Below are 19730 nucleotides of genomic sequence, written 5' to 3' on the forward strand. Positions count from 1 at the left end.
AGTGGTGATTCTCAGATCGGCCAGGAGAAAGGGGACTTCACAATGACCAGTGCTGGGACAGCGGGACTTCCATATGGAGGAAATGAGATGGGTCCCTGCCTCTCAACACTTGGGAAACATCTAGTCCAGATTTCAAGACCTGAATGTGAAAGTTGAAACTGTCAAGCTCCTATAAGAGAGTGTGAGAGAATATCTTCATGACTCCCGGGTAGAATTCTTAAACAAGACCCATAGAGAGATGTTAGTAAATTTGACTACATTAAAAAGAACTTATATTTATCAAAAGACACCATATAAAAAAGGTAAGAATACAGAATACACACTGAGAGATGATAGTTGCACCACACGTCACTTACAAAAGAGCAGGATCCACAGAGCAGTGTACACTATGACCATAGTCACAGTTTCTGCTGACCGATGAGAAAAAGACAAACCAGCATGTAGACTTAAAGTCTCAAGCAAGCACTTCACAATCGAGGAAACCTGACCAATGAATGACCAAGTGAAGATACTCAATCTCACTAATAACTAACAAAATGCCAATCAAATCTGCAATGAGATTCTATTACATATCCACTAGAGCAGAAAGAACTAGGAAGTCTGATGGTACCACGTGCTACAGGATTGAGCGGTTTTGACAAAGTCAAAGATATTTACTATCCGGGTCTTTACAGAAAAAGTGTGCTGGCTCCTGGTCTAAGATATTGGCAATATTCTTTTCCTTCACCTGAATGGTGGTTACATGGTGACTACTTTAAACTTATTTAAACTATACATAGGCATTTTATATACTTCATAGTAGAGTCATAACTTTAAAAAAAAAACAACTATGCTTTAAAAACAATTGGGTCTGTAGGATTTCAGAGTCCCTTTAAAAACACATAGCAGGTCTGGCATGTAAGAAACTTGGAAGTTACCACTCTGTCCCAACAACAAGTAAAAATATGACCAAATTGGAAAATCAACCACTCTTCTTAAATCATGAGAGAAGTGAAGTTACAGGCCAAATCACTGTCCCCAAAACTGGAGAGACAGACAGGTGAATACAGAGAATCATAACTTACTGGGACAGACACCCATAAGCAGAAAACTTTACAGGAACTTATGCCAGAAAGACAGAAGTGGAGGGAATAATTTCTAACTCATTCTATGAGACCAGTATTGCCCTAATACCAAAACCAGACAAAGATATTACAAGTAAGGAAAGCTACACACCATTATCTCTCATGAGAGATAATGTCATTGATAGTTCAACAGGAATAGCATTGAATCTGTAAATTGCTTTGGACAGTATGGTCTCAAGCTGAGAGCAAAATTAGGAATATAATCCCATTCACAATTGCCACAAAAAGAACAAAATACCTTGGAATATAGCTAATCATGGAAGTGGAAGTTCTCTACAATAAGAATTACAAAACACTGCTCAAAGAAGTGATGACACAAACAAATAGAAAAACATTCCATGCTCATGGATTGGAAGAATCAATATCATTAAAATGACCATACTGTCCAAAGCAATTTACAGATTCAAGGCTATTCCTGTCGAACTACCAATGACATTCTTTACAGAACTAGAAAAAGCTATTTTAAAATTCATATGGGACTAGGCGTGGTGGTTCATGCCTATAATCCCAGAACCTTGGGAGGCTGAGGCAGGCAGATCACTTGAGCCCAGGAGTTCAAGACAAGTCTGGGCAACATGGCAAAACCCTGTCTCTACAAAAATTACAAAAAATTAGCTGAGTGTGGTGGCACATGTCTGTGGTCCCAACTATTTGGGAGGCTAAGGTGGAAGGATGGCTTGAGCCTGGTAGGCAGAGGTTACAGTGAGCCAAGATCACGCCACTGCACTCCAGTCTGGGTGACAGAGTAAGACTCTGTCTCAAAATAAAATAAAATAAAATAAAATTCATATGGAACCAAAAAAGAGTCTAAATAGCCAAGACAATCCTAAGCAAAATGAATAAAGCTGGAGGCATCAAGTTACCCAATTAAACTATACAGTAACCAAACAGTATGGTACTGGTACAAAAACAGACACATAGAACAGTGGAACAGAATAGAGAGCCTAGAAATAAGACTGCACACCTACACCCATCTTATCTTCAACAAAGCTGACAAAAACCAGTAATGGAGAAAGGACTCCCTATTCAATAAATGGTGCTGGGATAACTGGTTAGCCAAATGCAGAAGATTGAAACTGGGCCCCTTCCTTATAACAAATGCCCCTTCCTTATAACAGAAAATAAACTCAAGATGGATAAAAGACTTAAATCTCAAACTCAAAACTATGAAAACCCTGAAAGACAACCTAAGCAATACCATTCTGGACATAGGAACCAACAAAGATTTCATGACGAAAGCAAAATTGACAAATGGGATCTAATTAGATTTGACAGCTTCTGCACAGCAAAACTATCAATAAAGAGACAACCTACAGAATGTGAGGAAAATTTGCAAACTATGCATCTAACAAAGGTCTAACATCCAGCATCTATAAGGAACTTAAACAATCCCATTGAAAAGTGGGCAAAGAACATGCCAGATACTTTTCAAAAGAAGAAATATATGTGGCCAACAAGCACATGAAAAAAAGCTCATCAGTGGTCACTACAGAAATGCAAATCAAAAGCACAATGGGATACCATCTCATACCAGTCAGAATGGCTACTACTAAAAAGTCAGCCGGGCATAGTGGCTCACACCTGTAATCTCAGCACTTTGGGAGGCAGAGGCAGGTGGATCACCTGAGGTCAAGAGTTTGAGACCAGCCTGGCCAACATGGTGAAACCCTGTCTCTACTAGAAACACAAAAAAATTACCCGGGTGTGGTGGCATGCACCTGTAGTCTCAGCTACTCGGGAGGCTGAGGCATGAGGATCACTTGAACCCAGGCGGCGGAGGTTGCATTGAGCCTACATCACTCCACTGCACTCCAGCCTGGGTGACAGAGCGAGACTCAATCTCAATTTTTTTAAAAAAGTAAAAGAATAACAGATGCTGGCAAAGTCGCAGAGAAAAGGGAATGCTTATACACTGCTGTATGCCACTGTCGGTGGCAGTGTAAATTAGTCCAACCATTGTGGAAAACAGTGTGGCGATTCCTCAAAGAGCTACCATTCAACCCTGCGATCCCATTACTGGGTATATACCCAAAGAAAGAGAAATCATTCTAAATATGTAAATATAAATATATTTATATAACATAAATATATTACTATCATATATAAATATTTTATATCATATATTTATATAACATAAATATTTTATATCAATATATTTATGTAACTTAAATATATGATATTAATATATATTTAGATAACAAATATATGATACATTTATTAGACTGATTAGATAACAAATATATGATATTAATATCATATATTTATATAAGACAAATATAAAGATACACGCACAGGTATGTTCACTGCAGTAATATTCATGATAGCAAAGACATGGCATCAACCTAAATGCCCATGAACGGTAGACTGGATAAAGAAACTGTGGAATATATACATCATGGAATACTACAAAGTCATACAAAAGAATGAGATCATGTCCTTTGTAGGAACATGAATGGAGCTGGAGGCTAACATTTTTTGAAAACTAATGCAGGAACAGAAAACCAAATACCGCATGTTCTCACTTACAACTGGGAGCTAAATGGTGAGAACACATTGACACAAAGAAGGGAACAATAGGCACTGAGACCTACTTGAGGGTGGAGGGGGAGAAGAGAGGGAAGATTTGGAAAGATAACTATTGGGTATTAAGCTTAGTACCTGGGTGACAAAATAATCTGTATGACAAACCCCCATGGCATGAATTTACTTATATAACAAACCTGCACACGTATCCCTGAACCTAAAATAAAAGTTAAAGAAAACTACAATACCATTTACATTAGCACCCCCCAAAATGAAATACTTAGGTATAAATCTAATAAAACATTAGCCAGGAATGGTGGTGTGCACCTGTTATCCCAGCTACTTGGGAGGCTGAGGTAGGAGGACCGCTTGAGGCCAGGAATTCCAAACCAGCCTGGTCTTATTTACAAGAGCTCTTATATGCAAGAGCTATATAATGAAAACTACAAAACTCTGATGAGAAATGTTTTATGTTTGCAAAACCTAAATAGAGATATTCCATGTTTATGGATAGGAAGGCTCAATAGCATCAAATATAGGTTCAATTCAATCCCAATCAAAATCCCAGCAAATTGTTTTGTAGAGATCCATAAACTTACTCTAGTTTATATGGAGATGCAAAAACTTAGAATAGCCAACACAATACTGAAAAAACAACAACAACAACAACAACAACAAACTTGGAGAACTGACACTACCTGATGTCAACATTTACTATAAAGCTACAGTAATCATGACAGTGATATTGGTTAAAGAAAAGACAAGTAGAGCAGGGGAACACAATAGAGAGTCCAGAAACAGACCCACATAATCAACATATCCTTGACAAAGGGGCAAAAGCAATTCAACAGAGCGAAGGCAGTCTTTTCAACAAATGGTGCAGGAACAATTGGACATCTACCTTCAAATAAATGAATCTAGACACAGACCTTATACCCTTCACAAAAATTAACTCAAATGGATTACAAACCTAACTGTAAGATACAAAACTATAAAACTCTTGTAAGACAACATAGGAGAAAATTTAGATGACCTTGAGTTTGGCAGTGACTTGTTAGATATAATCCAAGAAAGAAAGAATTCATGAGCTGGGCTTCATTAAAATTAAAAATATCTGCTCTGCAAAAGACACTGTCATGAAAATGAAAGACAAGCCACAGACTGGGAGAAAATATGCACGAAAGATATATCTGATAAAGGACTCTTAAAACCCAACAAGAAGAAGAAAAGAAACAGTCCAATTAAAAAATGGGCCCAAAACTTAACAGATACATCACTAAAGTATATACGGAAAGATGGCAAATAAGCATAAGAAAAGATGCTCCATATCATATATCATCAGAAACATGCAAATTAAACAGCAAGGAGATACCACTACACCCCTATTAGAATGGCCAAAATCTAGAACACTGACAACACTAAATGCTAGTGATGATGTGGAGCAACAGGAACTCTCATTCCATGGCTTGACTGCAGAAACCAAGGCCTTGCCAACCCACCTGTCACTCACCCTCCAACAGTGTTTATCACTATTTTTTTCACAGCACTGATCTGTTTTGTTGCTCATTGACTGTCACCTCCACTGGTGCGTGATCTCCATGAGATGGGATCAGACTGACCGTGGTTACCACCACATCCCAGTGTATTACTGGTGCACAATATGTGCTGAATAAATCCAAGCAGGGAAGGATGAAGCTGGAAAGGGCCCTGGAATTGGCCCTCAGGAGTCCCTGGGGTCCACAGAGAGCAGCAGCAGCAGATGAGGGCCAGGAGGCTGGTCTGACCATCCTGAGAGGGCAGACTGCAGGACGGGAGGAGAAAGAGACCAGGAGAAGATTGGCAACTGGGAGTGTGGAGGAAGGAAGAGAGAGTCTAGGGTCAGCTGAGAGACAAGGCTGGCTGGAGAGCAAAGGGTCTCATCTCTTTTTAAGTCACACCCAAGTGAGAGGAAGGTTAAAGAGAAGTTGGTAGAGAAGGTGTGGAGGATGATGCCAAATAGTGCACCCTGCTTTCTTCTCAGCTGGTGTTCACTGGGTCAGGTGGTTTCTAGTGCAGACTCTGCCCTGAACCCCTGAACTTGGAGGGCCACTCTGAAAGTGGGCCACACAGAGCTCCAGTCTGTGTGATTGCTTGGCGTGGGCCAGCGCAGACAGTTCACTCCATAGAGGGCACAATATAGACAGTCGACTCTATGGAGCCCACAGCACAGACAGTCCACTCTGTGGAGCCCGCGGCACAGACAGTCCACTCTATAGAGCCACAGCACAGACAGTCCACTCTGTGGAGCCCGCGGCACAGACAGTCCACTCTGGGGAGCCCGCGGCACTCCACTCTGGGGAGCCCGCGGCACAGACAGTCCACTCTGTGGAGTCTACGGCACAGACAGTCCACTCTGTGGAGCCCGCGGCACTGACAGTCCACTCTGGGGAGCCCGCGGCACAGACAGTCCACTCTGGGGAGCCCGCGGCACAGACAGTCCACTCTATAGAGCCACAGCACAGACAGTCCACTCTGTGGAGTCTACGGCACTGACAGTCCACTCTGAGCGGGACAGGAGGCTGGGTAGAGACAGTCCCAAGAGGTCAGCAGCACTTCAAAGACAAACCTTCGTTTTGGGCACAGGCCAAGAAAGAGCAAACACAGAAAGAAAATGACCAAATGAAACAAAGTGGAGATATTTTTCAAAATAATGTGAAAATATTTCCATAATGCAGTTTAAAAAATACTTATTAGAGGGAAGCTATTGCCTTCTTGTTGCATTATAAAGTGGTGATCTCACAGCCTAGATTTCAGGACAAACTCGGTTTTGCACGTGCAGTTCTATTATCCTGTAGGTCTGGCTGTCATTGGCCCTGTTGGATTAGACAGCCCCATCTCAATACCATAATCACAGTTTACATGATTACACATGGAGGGTATCTGCCTTATACATGTGCTTCTATAATTTTGGCAAGACAGGAAGAAACAGTTCTTTAAAATTTATGTTTATATTGTATAAAATTAAGTACAACAGCATCTTATATTTTTCATGTGTTAGGTTGGTGAAAAGAAATTGTGGTTTTTCTGTTAAAGTAATGGCCAAAACCGTGATGACTTTTGCACCAACCGAATACATTTTTAACTCATATCAAGCCTGAGGTAATGCCAGGAATTTCTGTTCATGTAACTCCAACAATTCCTTATCTTTCTAAACCTCACCTGACCTTGAATGTGAGAATTTAGTTTGAAAAAATCTTTTAAGAATAGCAGGAGTCCCCACACTGGGTATACAGAATTGTTTTCCCGTCTTAGCAGCTGGATCTGAACAGTTTCATCATCCCAGTGATCTTGAAACATTGAAATAGATTTTCTTTCCTTTTAAGGAAATAATCATTTTCTTACCTTAGACAAGTCTGACCATCTGTTTTTTGCTTTGGTAACAAGATACTGATGAGCCTGTTCACAAGCTAGTTCTGAATCCGCGACCTTCTGTTTTGGTCTTAAAAGAAAAAAAAATAATAAATAACTGTGTTTAAATTTAATGGGTTCATTAACCTCCCAAGGGGTTTCCCTATCCCCCCTGTTTGTTTCAAGGATACCATTAAAGTCTGTTATTTCACATCTGGTTTAACTTAATTCTTAAAATACAGTCTTATTTCTCCAGCTGCATGTCAGGGAAGTCTTCTTAAATTGTGTAAGTCCTTGTTTATTTTCAGATAAATGCTATTCAACTTTTTTTTCTCAGCACACAAAACAAACAGGGCTCATTTATTCTCAGAAGGGGGAAAACACAATGTAACATTAAGTGTCTTGGGAGGAAAACAGCTAAAAACTTTTATTTCTGAATTTGCAAGTTGGAGAGATAATGGAGACTACAGGAAATGGTTGAGAAACACTGGGGGAACTTCTCAGCTCATTTTCCAAGGTGAGGCTTGTAGGATTTAAAGATAGAGCTGGGCGTGCTGGCTCACGCCTGTAATCCCAACACTTTGGGAGGTCAAGGCGGGGGGATGACTTGAGGTCAAGAGTTCGAGATCAGCCTGGCCAAACATGGAGAAACCCCGCCTCTACTAAAAATACAAAAATGAGCTGGACATGGTAGAAACATGCCTGTAATCCCAGCTACTCGGGAGGCTGAGGCAGGAGCATTGCTTGAACCTGGGAGGTGGAGTTGGCAGTGAGCTGAGATCGTGCCATTGCACTGTAGTCTGGGGGAGAGTGCGATACTCTATCTCAAAAATAAAAATAAATAAAAAGGATCAAAATTCTGTCATATTTACTCACAGGATGGACACTTAAAAAAAGACCCTGTGCTCACAGGTCCCTGCTAGGCCACAGTAAAGCACAATAAAGGCTGAGGCTGGAGGGGCTGGGATGCCCTGGATCTTTCCACGCACTAGAACAAATTAGGAAGGGAGGAAAATGTGTAAAGCCCGTGTGCACACCCACCCTGGCGCCCGGCCAGTGTAAACTGCAGTCACTGTGATTTTCCTTCTCCACCTGACTCCCCCTGCCCTTGACAGTGCTGTCTCTCCCCACTCTCTTCTGAGAGGTCATCTCTTCCGACGTCCCCAACTACAGCCTTGACGCTGCTTGCCTATGGGTCTGCACCACCGGTACTACACCCTCACCTGCTTTTCTGTGCCATCTTTCTCCAACTGCCTACCGGACTCTGCAGAATCATGGAATTTCGAGGGTGGAAAGGGATCCAAACTCAACCAGCCAATCCCCTCTCACTACTTGACCATGTAAGGCTTTGGAAGATTGATGGAATTATGTTGCATTTTTACAATTTTTGCTTAAAAGGACTGTAAGTCCTAATGATGTCTATTGCCCTGCCTTCACGTTTAGACTCCTCCTAAATCCCACCTGCACCAGAGGACTCACCTGAGCCTCCCCAAAGTGCTGTCAGAGAGCCCGTGAGGGGCATGTGCTATCTCAGCAAAGTCAGTGGATCCCAGTTGATTTCACTGTCGAAACGCATATCCAAACAGCCCTAGGCCCCCTGCTTTCCACACCCTGATTTCTTTTCCAGGTTATAAGGCTTGATTATTTCCTTAATTATCCATGAGCAAACCAATGAATCCTACTGCTTTTCCATCTATTTTCCCCTTTCTCATTTTACATACTTGTCCCTCTCGAGAGATCAGGAGGTTTTCCGGTGGTTACTTAATTCCTCTCCTATTGCCCAGCTTGTTAAATCTTGACAATCAGTCAGATCCAGCCTTCCTTCCTATCAGCCAGCTCCTCAGTCACAGATTCACAGGAACAGTCGCTATGTGCTGCTCTAGGCCCTGCAGACACAATGACTAGCAATGCGGACAGAGTCCACATTCCCAAGAAGCTTACACTGTGATGCAGAAACTTACAACAAACACACAAGAAAAATAAGTGACTCGGCCGGGCGCGGTGGCTCATGCCTGTAATCCCAGCACTTTGAGAGGCTGAGGTGGCCAGATCACGAGGTCAGGAGTTCGAGACCAGACTGGCCAACATGGTGAAACCCCGTCTGTACTAAAAATACAAAAATTAGCTGGGCATGGTGGTGCACGCCTATAATCCCAGCTACTTGGGAGGTTGAGACAGAAGAATCACTGGAATCTGGGAGGCGAAGTTTGCAGTGAGCTAAGATCATGCCACTGCACTCCAGTCTGGGTGACAGAGTGAGACTCCATCTCAAAAAAAAGGAAGAGAAAAGAGAGAGAGAGAGAAAAGAGAACAGAAGAGAAGAGAAGAGAAAAGAAAAGAAAAGAATAGAAAACAAAAGAAAAGAAGAAAAGAAAAGAAAGAGACTCAGATAACTTCAGATACTGCATGGGACCCAGAATGATGGGGCGGGGGCGACTTCGTCAGGAAGACCAGGGAGCGGCTCTTTGACAGCTGCGTGAAGACCTCAGGGAACACACTCCAGGCAGTACCAGGGTCTTGGGAGGTGCTTCTGGTCCCAGTTAGGATGGAGTAGGCACACTTCACCCTTTCTCTCCTTCTTACGACAACCCAACATCCTACACAGAATACAAAATGCAACTATCTGAGGACACTAAAAGGTAAATAATAAGAGGCTGATAGAAAGAGAAATAAAAACTTGAAGAATGACAAAGTTATGAGTTTCATGGGGCTTTCCTCCCATGTTCCCAGCTTAAGAGTCAAGAGCAGTCCTAATTCTGGAACTGTGCAGCAGATGTGAACAGAAAAAGGTCCAAAAGAAAGGCTGACTTTCTGACCAAAGAGCTAGGACAGGATGGAGGGACCCTTCAGGAGACAGCGGCAGGAATTCCCGTTTTTGTCTCTGTTTACTCTCCCAGCCCAATTCTGAGACTTTTCTTTTGTAGTGGTGCCCATGATAGCAGTGGCCAAAACGTTAAAAATTTCTCTAACTAGAAAAAATGAGAAAAAGGGTTCCTGTGATTCAAGGAATGTTGGGAAATCCATGTTAATTTTCTCTCTCTCTCTTTTTTTTTTTTTCTCTCACTAGGGCCCTGAAGGTGACCCTCATCATGAGACATGAAGAGCAACAGAGATAGGCTAAAACCTAAGATTTTCTAGCCAGAAGATGCAGAAAAGTAGCCCTTGGAGGCTACAGAGTGTGGGGGAGATCATAGAGAAGAGAGAGTTAGAGGAAGGGACATCTGTGCAGGAAGTTCCAGGTTCACCTCTGATGTGTGCAGGTGTAGAACTGATCCCAAGCAGCATAGCAACAGGCTTTGAGAACATGATTACTGTGTAGTTAAGACTGACTTCTGGGTGGTGCACACGTGGGTTTCCCTGAAGAGTATTGAGATGACTTTGAAAACAAAATTGACATTAAAACCACAGAAGGCACGTTAGGACTTGCAGTCTAAAACTAACTAGGCTGATTGCCTGCTAAAATAATGACCAAAAAAAACAAAACAAAACAAAAAAAACAACACACTACAGAGGATTTTAACAGAACCAGAGTGTCATAACAAAACAGTTAAAGTATCTAGGATACAGTCCAAAGTGATATAAAAAACCAGAAAAATCTCAATAATGCTCAAGGTAAAAGACAACAGATACCAACCCCAAGATGAACTAGACGTTGAAATTATCAGATTGTAAAGCAGCTATTATATTCATGGAGTAAGAGCAAACAAACTTGAAAGAAAGAAGAAGGAAAAAGGAAATAACCAAAATACAGTAACTGAAATGACATTCACTGGATTGGCTCAGCGGCAGAATGGAATGACAGAGGAGTCAGCAAACTTGAAAACTCATGAATAGAAATCTCTCATACTGAACAAAAGAGAAAATAAAAATAACATAGTCTCAGAGATACAAAACCTGTGATACAAAACCAAAAGGTCTAAGCTTCATGTCATTGAGGTACCAAAAGGAGAAGAAAAAGATGGGTACACAAAAAGTATTTTTAAAAATAATAGCTGAAAACACCACAAATTTGGCATAAAACATAAATTTACAGATTTAAGAAGCTCAGTAAATCCAAAAAGAGATTAAAAAAAAAAAAAGAACAAACAAAAACCACCAAAAAACTCACAATCAAACAAATCAAATCATAAATTATACTCAATTGTCTGAAAAACTAAAGATTAAAAAAAAATATCTAAAGTAGTGTGAATGGCCTGGTACAGTGGCTCATGCCTGTGATCCAAGCACTTTGGGAGCCTGAGATGGGAGGATTGCTTGAACTCAGGAGTTTGAGACCAGCATGGGCAACATGACAAGACCCTGTCTCTAGAAAAAATACAAAATGTAGGCATGATGGTGCTCACCTGTGATTGCAGCTACTTGGGAGGCTGAGGTGGATCACTTGGACCTGGGAGGTCAAGGTTGCAGTGAGCTGTGATCGCACCGCTGCACTCCAGTCTGGGTGACAGAGCGAGAGATCTAGTTAAAAAAAGAGAAGAAAAGAGAAGAAAAGAGAAGAGAAGAAAAGAAGCCTGGGAAAAATGGCATATTAAATATGAGAAAATGGAATATTTGCATACTTCTTGCCACAGATTATGGAGGCCATAAGACCATGGAACAACATTTTTAAAGTGCTGGAACAAAAGAATTGTCAACCCCAAACTCTATATCCAGCAAAAATATCTTTCAAGAATAAAGAGTAAATAAAGATATTATAAATTGAACAAAACTAAGACAATTTGTCTCCAACAGACCTGCTCTAAAAGATGTCCTATAGGAAGTTCTTCAGGGGAAGAAGAATGATAGCTGAGAGAAACTTAGAACTTCAGAAAGAGAAGAATAGCAACAGAAGTGGTAAATACCTAGGAAATTATAATACACATTTTTTTCTCAGAGTTTAAAATACATGAAGCATAAATTAATAGTACTAGAAAAAGAAACAGACAAACTCAAAAATATTGCGGGAGACTTCAACACTCCTCTCTTAGTAATTGATAGAATAAGGAGACAGAAAATAATCAAGAATATAGAAGACCTGAGTAACACTAATAACCAACTTGATCTGACATTTACAGAACACTCCACCCAACAGCACCAGAATACACATTATTTTCAAGTATACACAGAATATTTACCAAGACAGACCATATCCAGGGTCATAAAACAAACCTTAACTAATTAAAAAGAATTAATATCACACAAGATATGTTCTCTGACCACAACAGAATTAAATTATAATCAATAACAAAACCATATATAAACACTATGCTTTTTTTTTTTTTTTTTTTTTTTGAGACAGAGTCTCACTCTGTCACCCAGGCTGGAGTGCAGTGGTGCAACCTCGGCTCACTGCACTCTCCACCTCCCAGGTTCAAGCAATTCTTCTGTCTCAGCCTCCCGAGTAGCTGAAATTATAGGCACCCACCACCACGCCTGGCTGGCTTATTTATTTTTGTCTCTTTAGTAGAGACGGGATTTTGCCATGCTGACTAGACTGGTCTTGAACTCCTGATCTTAAGGGATCTGCCCACCTCAGCCTCCCAAAGTGCTGGGATTACAGGCATGAGCCACCACATCTGGCCTGAACACTATGCAAATATTTTGAAATTAACACACTTCTAAACAATCCATGGATCTAAGAGGAAGTCTTAAGGGAAATTAGAAAATAATTTGAAATGAATAGAAATAAAAACTACAACATATCCAAATTTGTGAAATGCAGCTACATCAGTGCCTACAGGGAAATACATTACATTAATGGTTTATATGAGAGAAAAAAGGACTCAAATAAAAACTATGGGTTTCCAATTTAAGAAATATAAAAGAGAAACTGAATCCAAAACAAGCAGAAAGAAGGAAATAATAAAGACCAAAAATCAATAAAATTGAAATCAGAAAAATAGAGAAAAATCAATAAAACAAAAGCTAGTTCTTTTAAAAGATCTATGAAAGTGAGAAGACTTAGCTGAGCTGAAGAAGAAAGGAGAAAAGAGATCAACTATGAAAGTCATAAATGAAATAAGGAATCTCACTAAATACTTCACAGATACTTAAAAAACAATAAAAGAACATTATGAACCATATTAATTCCATGAATTTGACAACTCTGATGACCAACATCTTGAAAGATGCAAATTAGCAAAACTCACTTGAGACGAAATAGAAACTCTGAATAATCCAATAACTATTAAATTAACTGGATTTATAGTTACAAACCTTCCAGCAAAGCACGTTCCAGGACTTGATGACTTCACTGGTTAATTCAATCAAATGTCTAAGAAAGAATAACAATTCTACACAGTACAGAAAATGGAAGAGAAAGGAATATTCCTAAGTCATTTTATGAGGTTAACAGGGCCATGTTACCAAAATCACGATTGGTATTAATGATTTTTATTATTCTTAGATGTCTTCCAAAATAAATCACTTATTTTATTTATTATTATTTTTTAATAAAATAAAGCTCATTCTGGCCAGGTGCAGTGACTCATGCCTGTAATTCCAGCACTCTGGGAGGCCAAGGCAGGTAGACCACCTGAGGTCAGGAGTTTGAGACCAGCCTGGCCAACATGGTGAAACCCCGTCTCTACTAAAAATACAAAAAATTAGCCGGGCGTGTAGTTCCAGCTACTTGGGAGGCTGAGGCAGAACAATCGCTTGAACCTAGGAGGCGGAGGTTGCAGTAAGCCGAGATGGCGCCATTGCACTCCAGCCTGGGTGACAAGAGCGAAACTCTGTCTCAAAACAAACAAACAATTCATTCTATTTTGCAATTATCATCTGAATCCATTAAACCCTCTTATATATCTATGACAAGTTATGTGGTCTTAGTGATGTTGATTTTAATCTTACTATATCTAGCCTAAATAATATACTATATTATCCTAAATATTTCATTATTACTCTTCAACTGTTCCCAGCTTTGCTAAAAAGAGAGAGAGAGAGAGAGAGAGAGAGAACAACAAAACCAAAATGATAGAATCACCTGTTGAAATGAACCACCACTAGGACGTCACCCTTCAGTGTTCTTGCTGCAGTGCCCAAAGTTCTACAGTACTTCTCAAGAGTGTATAAAAGAAGACAATGACACCATGCTTGGGGTGTTGTATTAGATTTCACTGAATGCAGCTGGAAATTCAGAATTCCTTCTTTATGCCCAAATGGCTAAGGGAAGAAAATCTGAGATAGGAAGAGATTTCACAATTATGAGATGATTCAGAAGAGAAAGGCATATAGAGACAGAACAGCACTCTAGATTCCAAAGATGATGGTGACATTGATCACATCAGCCAAAGCGCTTGATGACTGAATGATATATTTCTAAGGATAGAAAAGGAAATTTGGTATTTTCATTCAGTTAGTCATCCAACACGAAGGAGCTGATCATGCGGTATTTGGCGATGGACTATCTAATTTTGCTAAAAGGACACATGAGAATTTTCTTTCATCTTTTAGGACGTTTGTGCATCAAAATGTACTCCATGCAGGCTGTAAGTGGATAAATGGTCAAGGCAAGTGTGTTTTAAATAAGGACTGGAAGGGAATTGAAGAAGTAGGAAAAAAAAGAGTAAGTCATTGGACCAATCATTCTACTTGGTATTTATATATCTTAAAATGAAAATGTTTTGCAGTTATGAAGCTAACAAGATAGTGTCCTCTTTTCAGCAAGGTTATGAACTCTCAATGTTTTCCAAAGTATTGTGTTTTTATGATGTGGGTGGAAAGTGAAGACCCAGAGAGCAGAGGGGCCCAACCAAGAGGGCAGGAAGGCTTCTAGAAAGGGGTGGTATCCAGGTCTGCGTGGTGGTGGAGGTGGAATAGGGCAGGCTTTCCAGGCAGAGGAGGTAGCCCCTCCCAACAAGCTCCTGGGCTCAAATGCCTGCCCCACTGCTCATTATCTGTGTCCTTGTGGACACATCTTCAACTGTTCTCTGAGCCCCCACTCCTTCATCTGTGAAGCCAGCTGGGAATGTCTTCTTTCAGGGCTGCTGGGGTATTAAAGGACATGTCTTCAGGAAACACAGCACAACGCCTGGCCAAGGGGGGCTTAGCTTCCTGAAGCAGTGCCTTGGTTTGGGTCCACCAGACCCCGGGGACCAAGCCAGGTCTCACTGGGCTGCAGCCTCTCCTCCTTTGTGTCCACACTCCACTCTGGGGCACAGAAAGATCTTTCTAAAGCACAGTGTGTCTCCCTCACTCCATAGCATACGCCTCCCCTGCCTACCGATAGAAGGTGATGTCCTTCACAGCCTACCCTCCTGCCCTCCTGGCCTCCTCCCCAACCAGGCCCACCATGCAGGTGGATCCCACACATGCATCCTCTCCCCGTTTCCCGAATGTGCTCAACACCCCCGCCTGCCTCTGTGATCTCGCAAATGTTCTTCCCTGGCCTGGAATGACCCTTCCTCTAGCCTGCACCTGGCAAACTCTTACTCAAACTTCAAGACCCAGCTCAAATGTCCCTCCTTTTCCTGAGCAACTCACAGGTGCCTCTTGCTCCTGTGGCACTTAGTCATCCTCTATTTTGTACCTGTCTTATACTAGACCCTGAGCCCCTCCAAAGGAGCATCTGGGTCTTATTCATTGTTGTACTATCTAATTCTGTGACAATGTCTAGCATATACTAGGCCCTTAGTAAACATTTGATGAATGAGCATATACATACAAGTAATAAGGTTGAGTCGTCTGAATGGGAAAACTGCACGTTGTGGTTGAAATTTTCCATGTTCGTTCTACAGAGAATGGAAAATGAACTTTCTCCAGAGAATTTTTCGGGAAGAATTGTGTTTGTTTGTTTAAATGTGAGGCAGTGAAGTCTCATATTAAAGCTCCTGAGAATCTGAGCCATGGGAAGCAGGTGTCCAACTTACGTGTTAGATTATCTTTTTGCTATCATCATTTTCTTTCTTGCTTGCTTTTTTATTTTTTTTTTTTAGTGTAGACAAAATAAAACCTATGAATTCAGGAGGAAGAATCGGCGTGCAAGATCAGAGGGCCTTCTGCAGCCTACCCAAGTGTCACAACCGTCTGGCACAGTGGCTGTGGCTTCCAGGGCTCCACTCTCAGGGAGCTGCCCTTGCCTAGGTAGAAGCAATAAATGTCTAGAACCCCTGGGGACTGTGAGTGCCTCAAGGGCAAAACAGCATAGTGAGTGTCACTATGATGCTGTATCATCACATCAGAAGACACACCTCGGTACTAGCATAGCACACAGCATTTCACAATTACTCATGTAATAATAATTGGTCAAGGAGGAGCTGACTAGCTACTTCATTCATGCATGTCGGCTCTCAGCAGATCTCAGCAGGGAGCCAATGGGGACAGGCGATCCCCTGCTGCCACTGTTGGATGGGGTTGGATGGTAGCCCCATTGTGCCTTCAAGGAGTGTACGTGCTCCCTGGGAGACAACACTGAGTTGGAGCTCAGCTGGACACTGAGATTCTCCTGACTGGGAGTGAGGCCATATAGGCTGGGCAGGGGCCTAGGGGGCAGCACTGCCCGGGGAGGGTCTGGAGGAGGTTCTTGCGTCCCCTGAGGCAGTTGGCACAGATAGCTTCTCAGCGCCTGTCAATTATTACGAGACGGTCTGTGTTCCCCATATTCACACCCATCACCTAGATTAACATCTGGATGTGAAGAGGAGGTAGGAGGCATCAGTTCCCGAAGAAGGTTACTGTGTTCACTTGACAAAGATTTATCTGCGTGGAGTTCGTGCACAGCCCTCCGCCTGCCCCTGCAGAGGACGGGCCCAGCCTTGGACAGAGGACAGGCTGTGCTCATAGTATCCTAAGTGTCAATTTTAAAGGACTGAGCAAAAAGCATATATTTTTGAACCCAGATTAATACATAGAAAAATAAGTATATGTATGTATGTGTGTATATACATTTTTTCATATACATATGAATATATAAGTATATGCATATGAAAAAACACATACACATATATATGTATATATTTATATAAGTGTGTCACACACACATATGTAAGTATATGCATATGAAAAAAGACTGAAATGATACCCAGCAAAATATAAAATGATGCTCACAGGTGGTAAGACCAGGGCTGTATTTTCTGGTTGTTCTACACTGAATGCATATTCCTCGAATGACTTTTTCTGAACCAAGAAAAAGAAGAAAACAATCACTCCATTCTTGGCATCCCTTTGCGGACACCATGGAAATACCGGACATCACAGTGGCACGGGCCGGCATATATCAAAGACACGGAACCGTGCTGCCTTCTTACCTAATGAGTCTTTGAGGTGCTTCATCTGTTTTCAGTGATCTCTTCTCACACAAATTTCGAAATTCCCGAAAATTTAAAGTGACACTAAGTCTCAAGCCAAGAAGGCCAAGGAAGCGCTCAAATTCGTCGTCTCTGAGATTAAACAGTAGGTGCACGAGCAATTTGTGAAGGTCATGCATGTTGATTATGCCATCCCTGTCAGTGTCTATTTTAAAGAAGGCAGAGTAGGGGTCCTAAAAACAAAACACACAAGTCAAAGCCCTTCTCCGTGAGCCCCGAACGGCAACACATGCAAACCTCCACGTGTACAGCCTCATCTCCACGCAAGGAGGGGCAGCTTGGCTGGGCCCTGACTATTGCTTTTAGAGACTCGGCTGTTCCAGGAATATCCTCACCATGCTTTGCTTTTCCCAAGAAATTATAAAGCTCTCCAGCTAGCCAGGGGATATAAACAATCCTCTCTGAATGCTAAGAGTTCAGGGAAAGGAACAGACTGCTTTTCTTTTCCTTCCACACACTCGGTTTGTGGAGCTTAAACTTCTACTCCAGGAAGGAAGGGAAGGAGAAAGTGCTGGAGGTTTCTGGTGTGTATGAACATCCTGCTCGCAATTTTTTATATCACTTTCATCATGTTTGGCTGCTTCTGTGTACAGGCAAACAAATACCGCACTGAATCTCAGGCAAGGAGCCACCCGAAGGCCAGGCCTCTGTTTCGATGACCGTGATAGAGATCAGCCATGTCTGGGATCCACAAACCTGCCACATCCGAAGGACTTCCGCTCAGCCCATCGCGCTGGTTGGAGGGCACAGGGATTCCTATTTTGCAGATGAGGAAACAGAGGCTCAGGGTTCCCAGGGAACCTGTGACTAGAGACCCTGCTGCATGACAGAGCATGCACTCTGCAGGCAGGTGGCTCAGTTGCAAACCCCAGCTCTGCTACTTATTAGCAACGCGACCGTGGGTGAGATAGTTAACCTTGCGGTGCTTCTGTTTTCTCGTCTGTAAAATGGAGACTATGATAGTCCCTGCTTCCTTGGGATGTTTGTGAGGAGTGAATTTGCTAATGATGCAAAGTGCTTAGAATGAGACTGGCTTTCTTGGCACTCTAAAATCCCAGCACTTTGGGAGGCTGAGGTGGGAGGATCACTGGAGCCCAGGAGTTTGAGACCAGCCTGGGCAACATGGCAAGACTTCATCTCTATCAAAAACAGTGACTGTACCATCCCATTTAAAAATTGAGACCCGTGCGCTTGCCATTTGCCTGAGATCGTAGAGCAAGTGCAAGGCTCTGCCCGGGGCTGATGCCTGTTTCCCGCATGCACCTGCTTCCCGGGTCTCAGGACTGAAAAGTTGCTGATGTGGCCCCAACCCACCTCGTTCCATCGGCACCTGACACAGCCCCTCACCTGGGAGTTACCTGGCTGTTCTGGCGGCATTGCTCTTGTCCCCTCTTATTACAGCCTTCTCCCACAGAGGTTACTTAGGATATCAGGCAAGACCTGCTGTGACTCCAAGTGTCTCATGCAAATGTGTAGGGATTTTGTGGAAAGCTCTCTCTGTATTTACTCATGTATTCATTCACCAAAAATTATTCAGCACCTAATATGTGCAATTGCCATGCTGAATACTGTGGAAATCAATTTAAAAGATGCTGCCCCTGACTCTGGGAGACAATACAGTGTGGCAGGGAGGCTGATGTCTAACTCTGCCGGAGGGGGCCTCCCGGGGTGCAGGCCCATCTGTTTCTTGATGATTCCCTCTACACTGCCAGCCCCAAGACCCCCTACCCACAGCCTCACATCTCCAGTTGTTTGGGGGCATTTTCTCTGGGATGTCAAACTGAACATGGCCCAAATCAAACTCCTGACATCCACCCCCTGTGCCCACCCTGCTCCTCCCAAGTCTTCCCATCCCAGTAAGTGGAGCTCTTTCCTCCCAGTTGCTCAGACACAAACCTGGGAGTCCTTCTGAGCCCTGGCTTCCTCTCACCCCCACATCCAGTCTGCCCACACATCCTGCTGGCTCTCCCTTCAGAGTGCATTAGCACTGGACCCTTTCTCCCAGGCCCACCACCTCGGCCCCCACCCAAGGCTGCTGGACTCCTGCAGGAACCTTGCGACGGCTCCCAGCTGCCATCATCGGCTCCGTGGCCTCTGCTCTGTGCAATCATCCCCAAGCAATCCCTTACAGCCGACGTCATGCATGAGGCACCTCTGCTCACCCTCCTTGACTCTCCATCTCACTCAGAGTCTAAGGCCAAGGCCTGGCTGTGGTCCACAAACCCGTTTACACCCCCATCCCACCCATCCCCTCGCTGTTCTTTGAACAGGCCAAGCCTGCTTCAGGGTGTTTCAGGGAGCCCTCTCCAGTGTCCGCAGGGCTCTGGCTCCTTCATGACTCTGTCCGAGTGTCCCCTCTCCAGAGAGGCACTTCCTGACTCTTCTGTACAGTGGCACCAGCCCTGACAGG

At 42.6% G+C, this 19730-nt stretch overlaps 1 protein-coding gene across 3 annotated transcripts in view; it reads right to left on the reverse strand.

Moving 5' to 3' along the window:
• Window positions 1-19730, reverse strand: part of EFCAB6 (EF-hand calcium binding domain 6) — a 324265-nt gene that overhangs the window by 96228 nt on the left and 208307 nt on the right. For all 3 annotated transcript variants that reach the window (XM_011984010.1, XM_011984009.1, XM_011984011.1), the window contains 2 exons: window positions 17261-17493; window positions 7029-7125 (listed from right to left, as the gene is read on the reverse strand). In XM_011984010.1, coding sequence (XP_011839400.1) covers window positions 7029-7125; window positions 17261-17493 — 330 coding nt within the window. The remainder of the gene's footprint in view (window positions 1-7028; window positions 7126-17260; window positions 17494-19730) is intronic.

Source organism: Mandrillus leucophaeus, unplaced genomic scaffold, assembly GCF_000951045.1.
Source record: "Mandrillus leucophaeus isolate KB7577 unplaced genomic scaffold, Mleu.le_1.0 Scaffold26, whole genome shotgun sequence".
Taxonomy (NCBI): Eukaryota; Metazoa; Chordata; class Mammalia; order Primates; family Cercopithecidae; genus Mandrillus; species Mandrillus leucophaeus.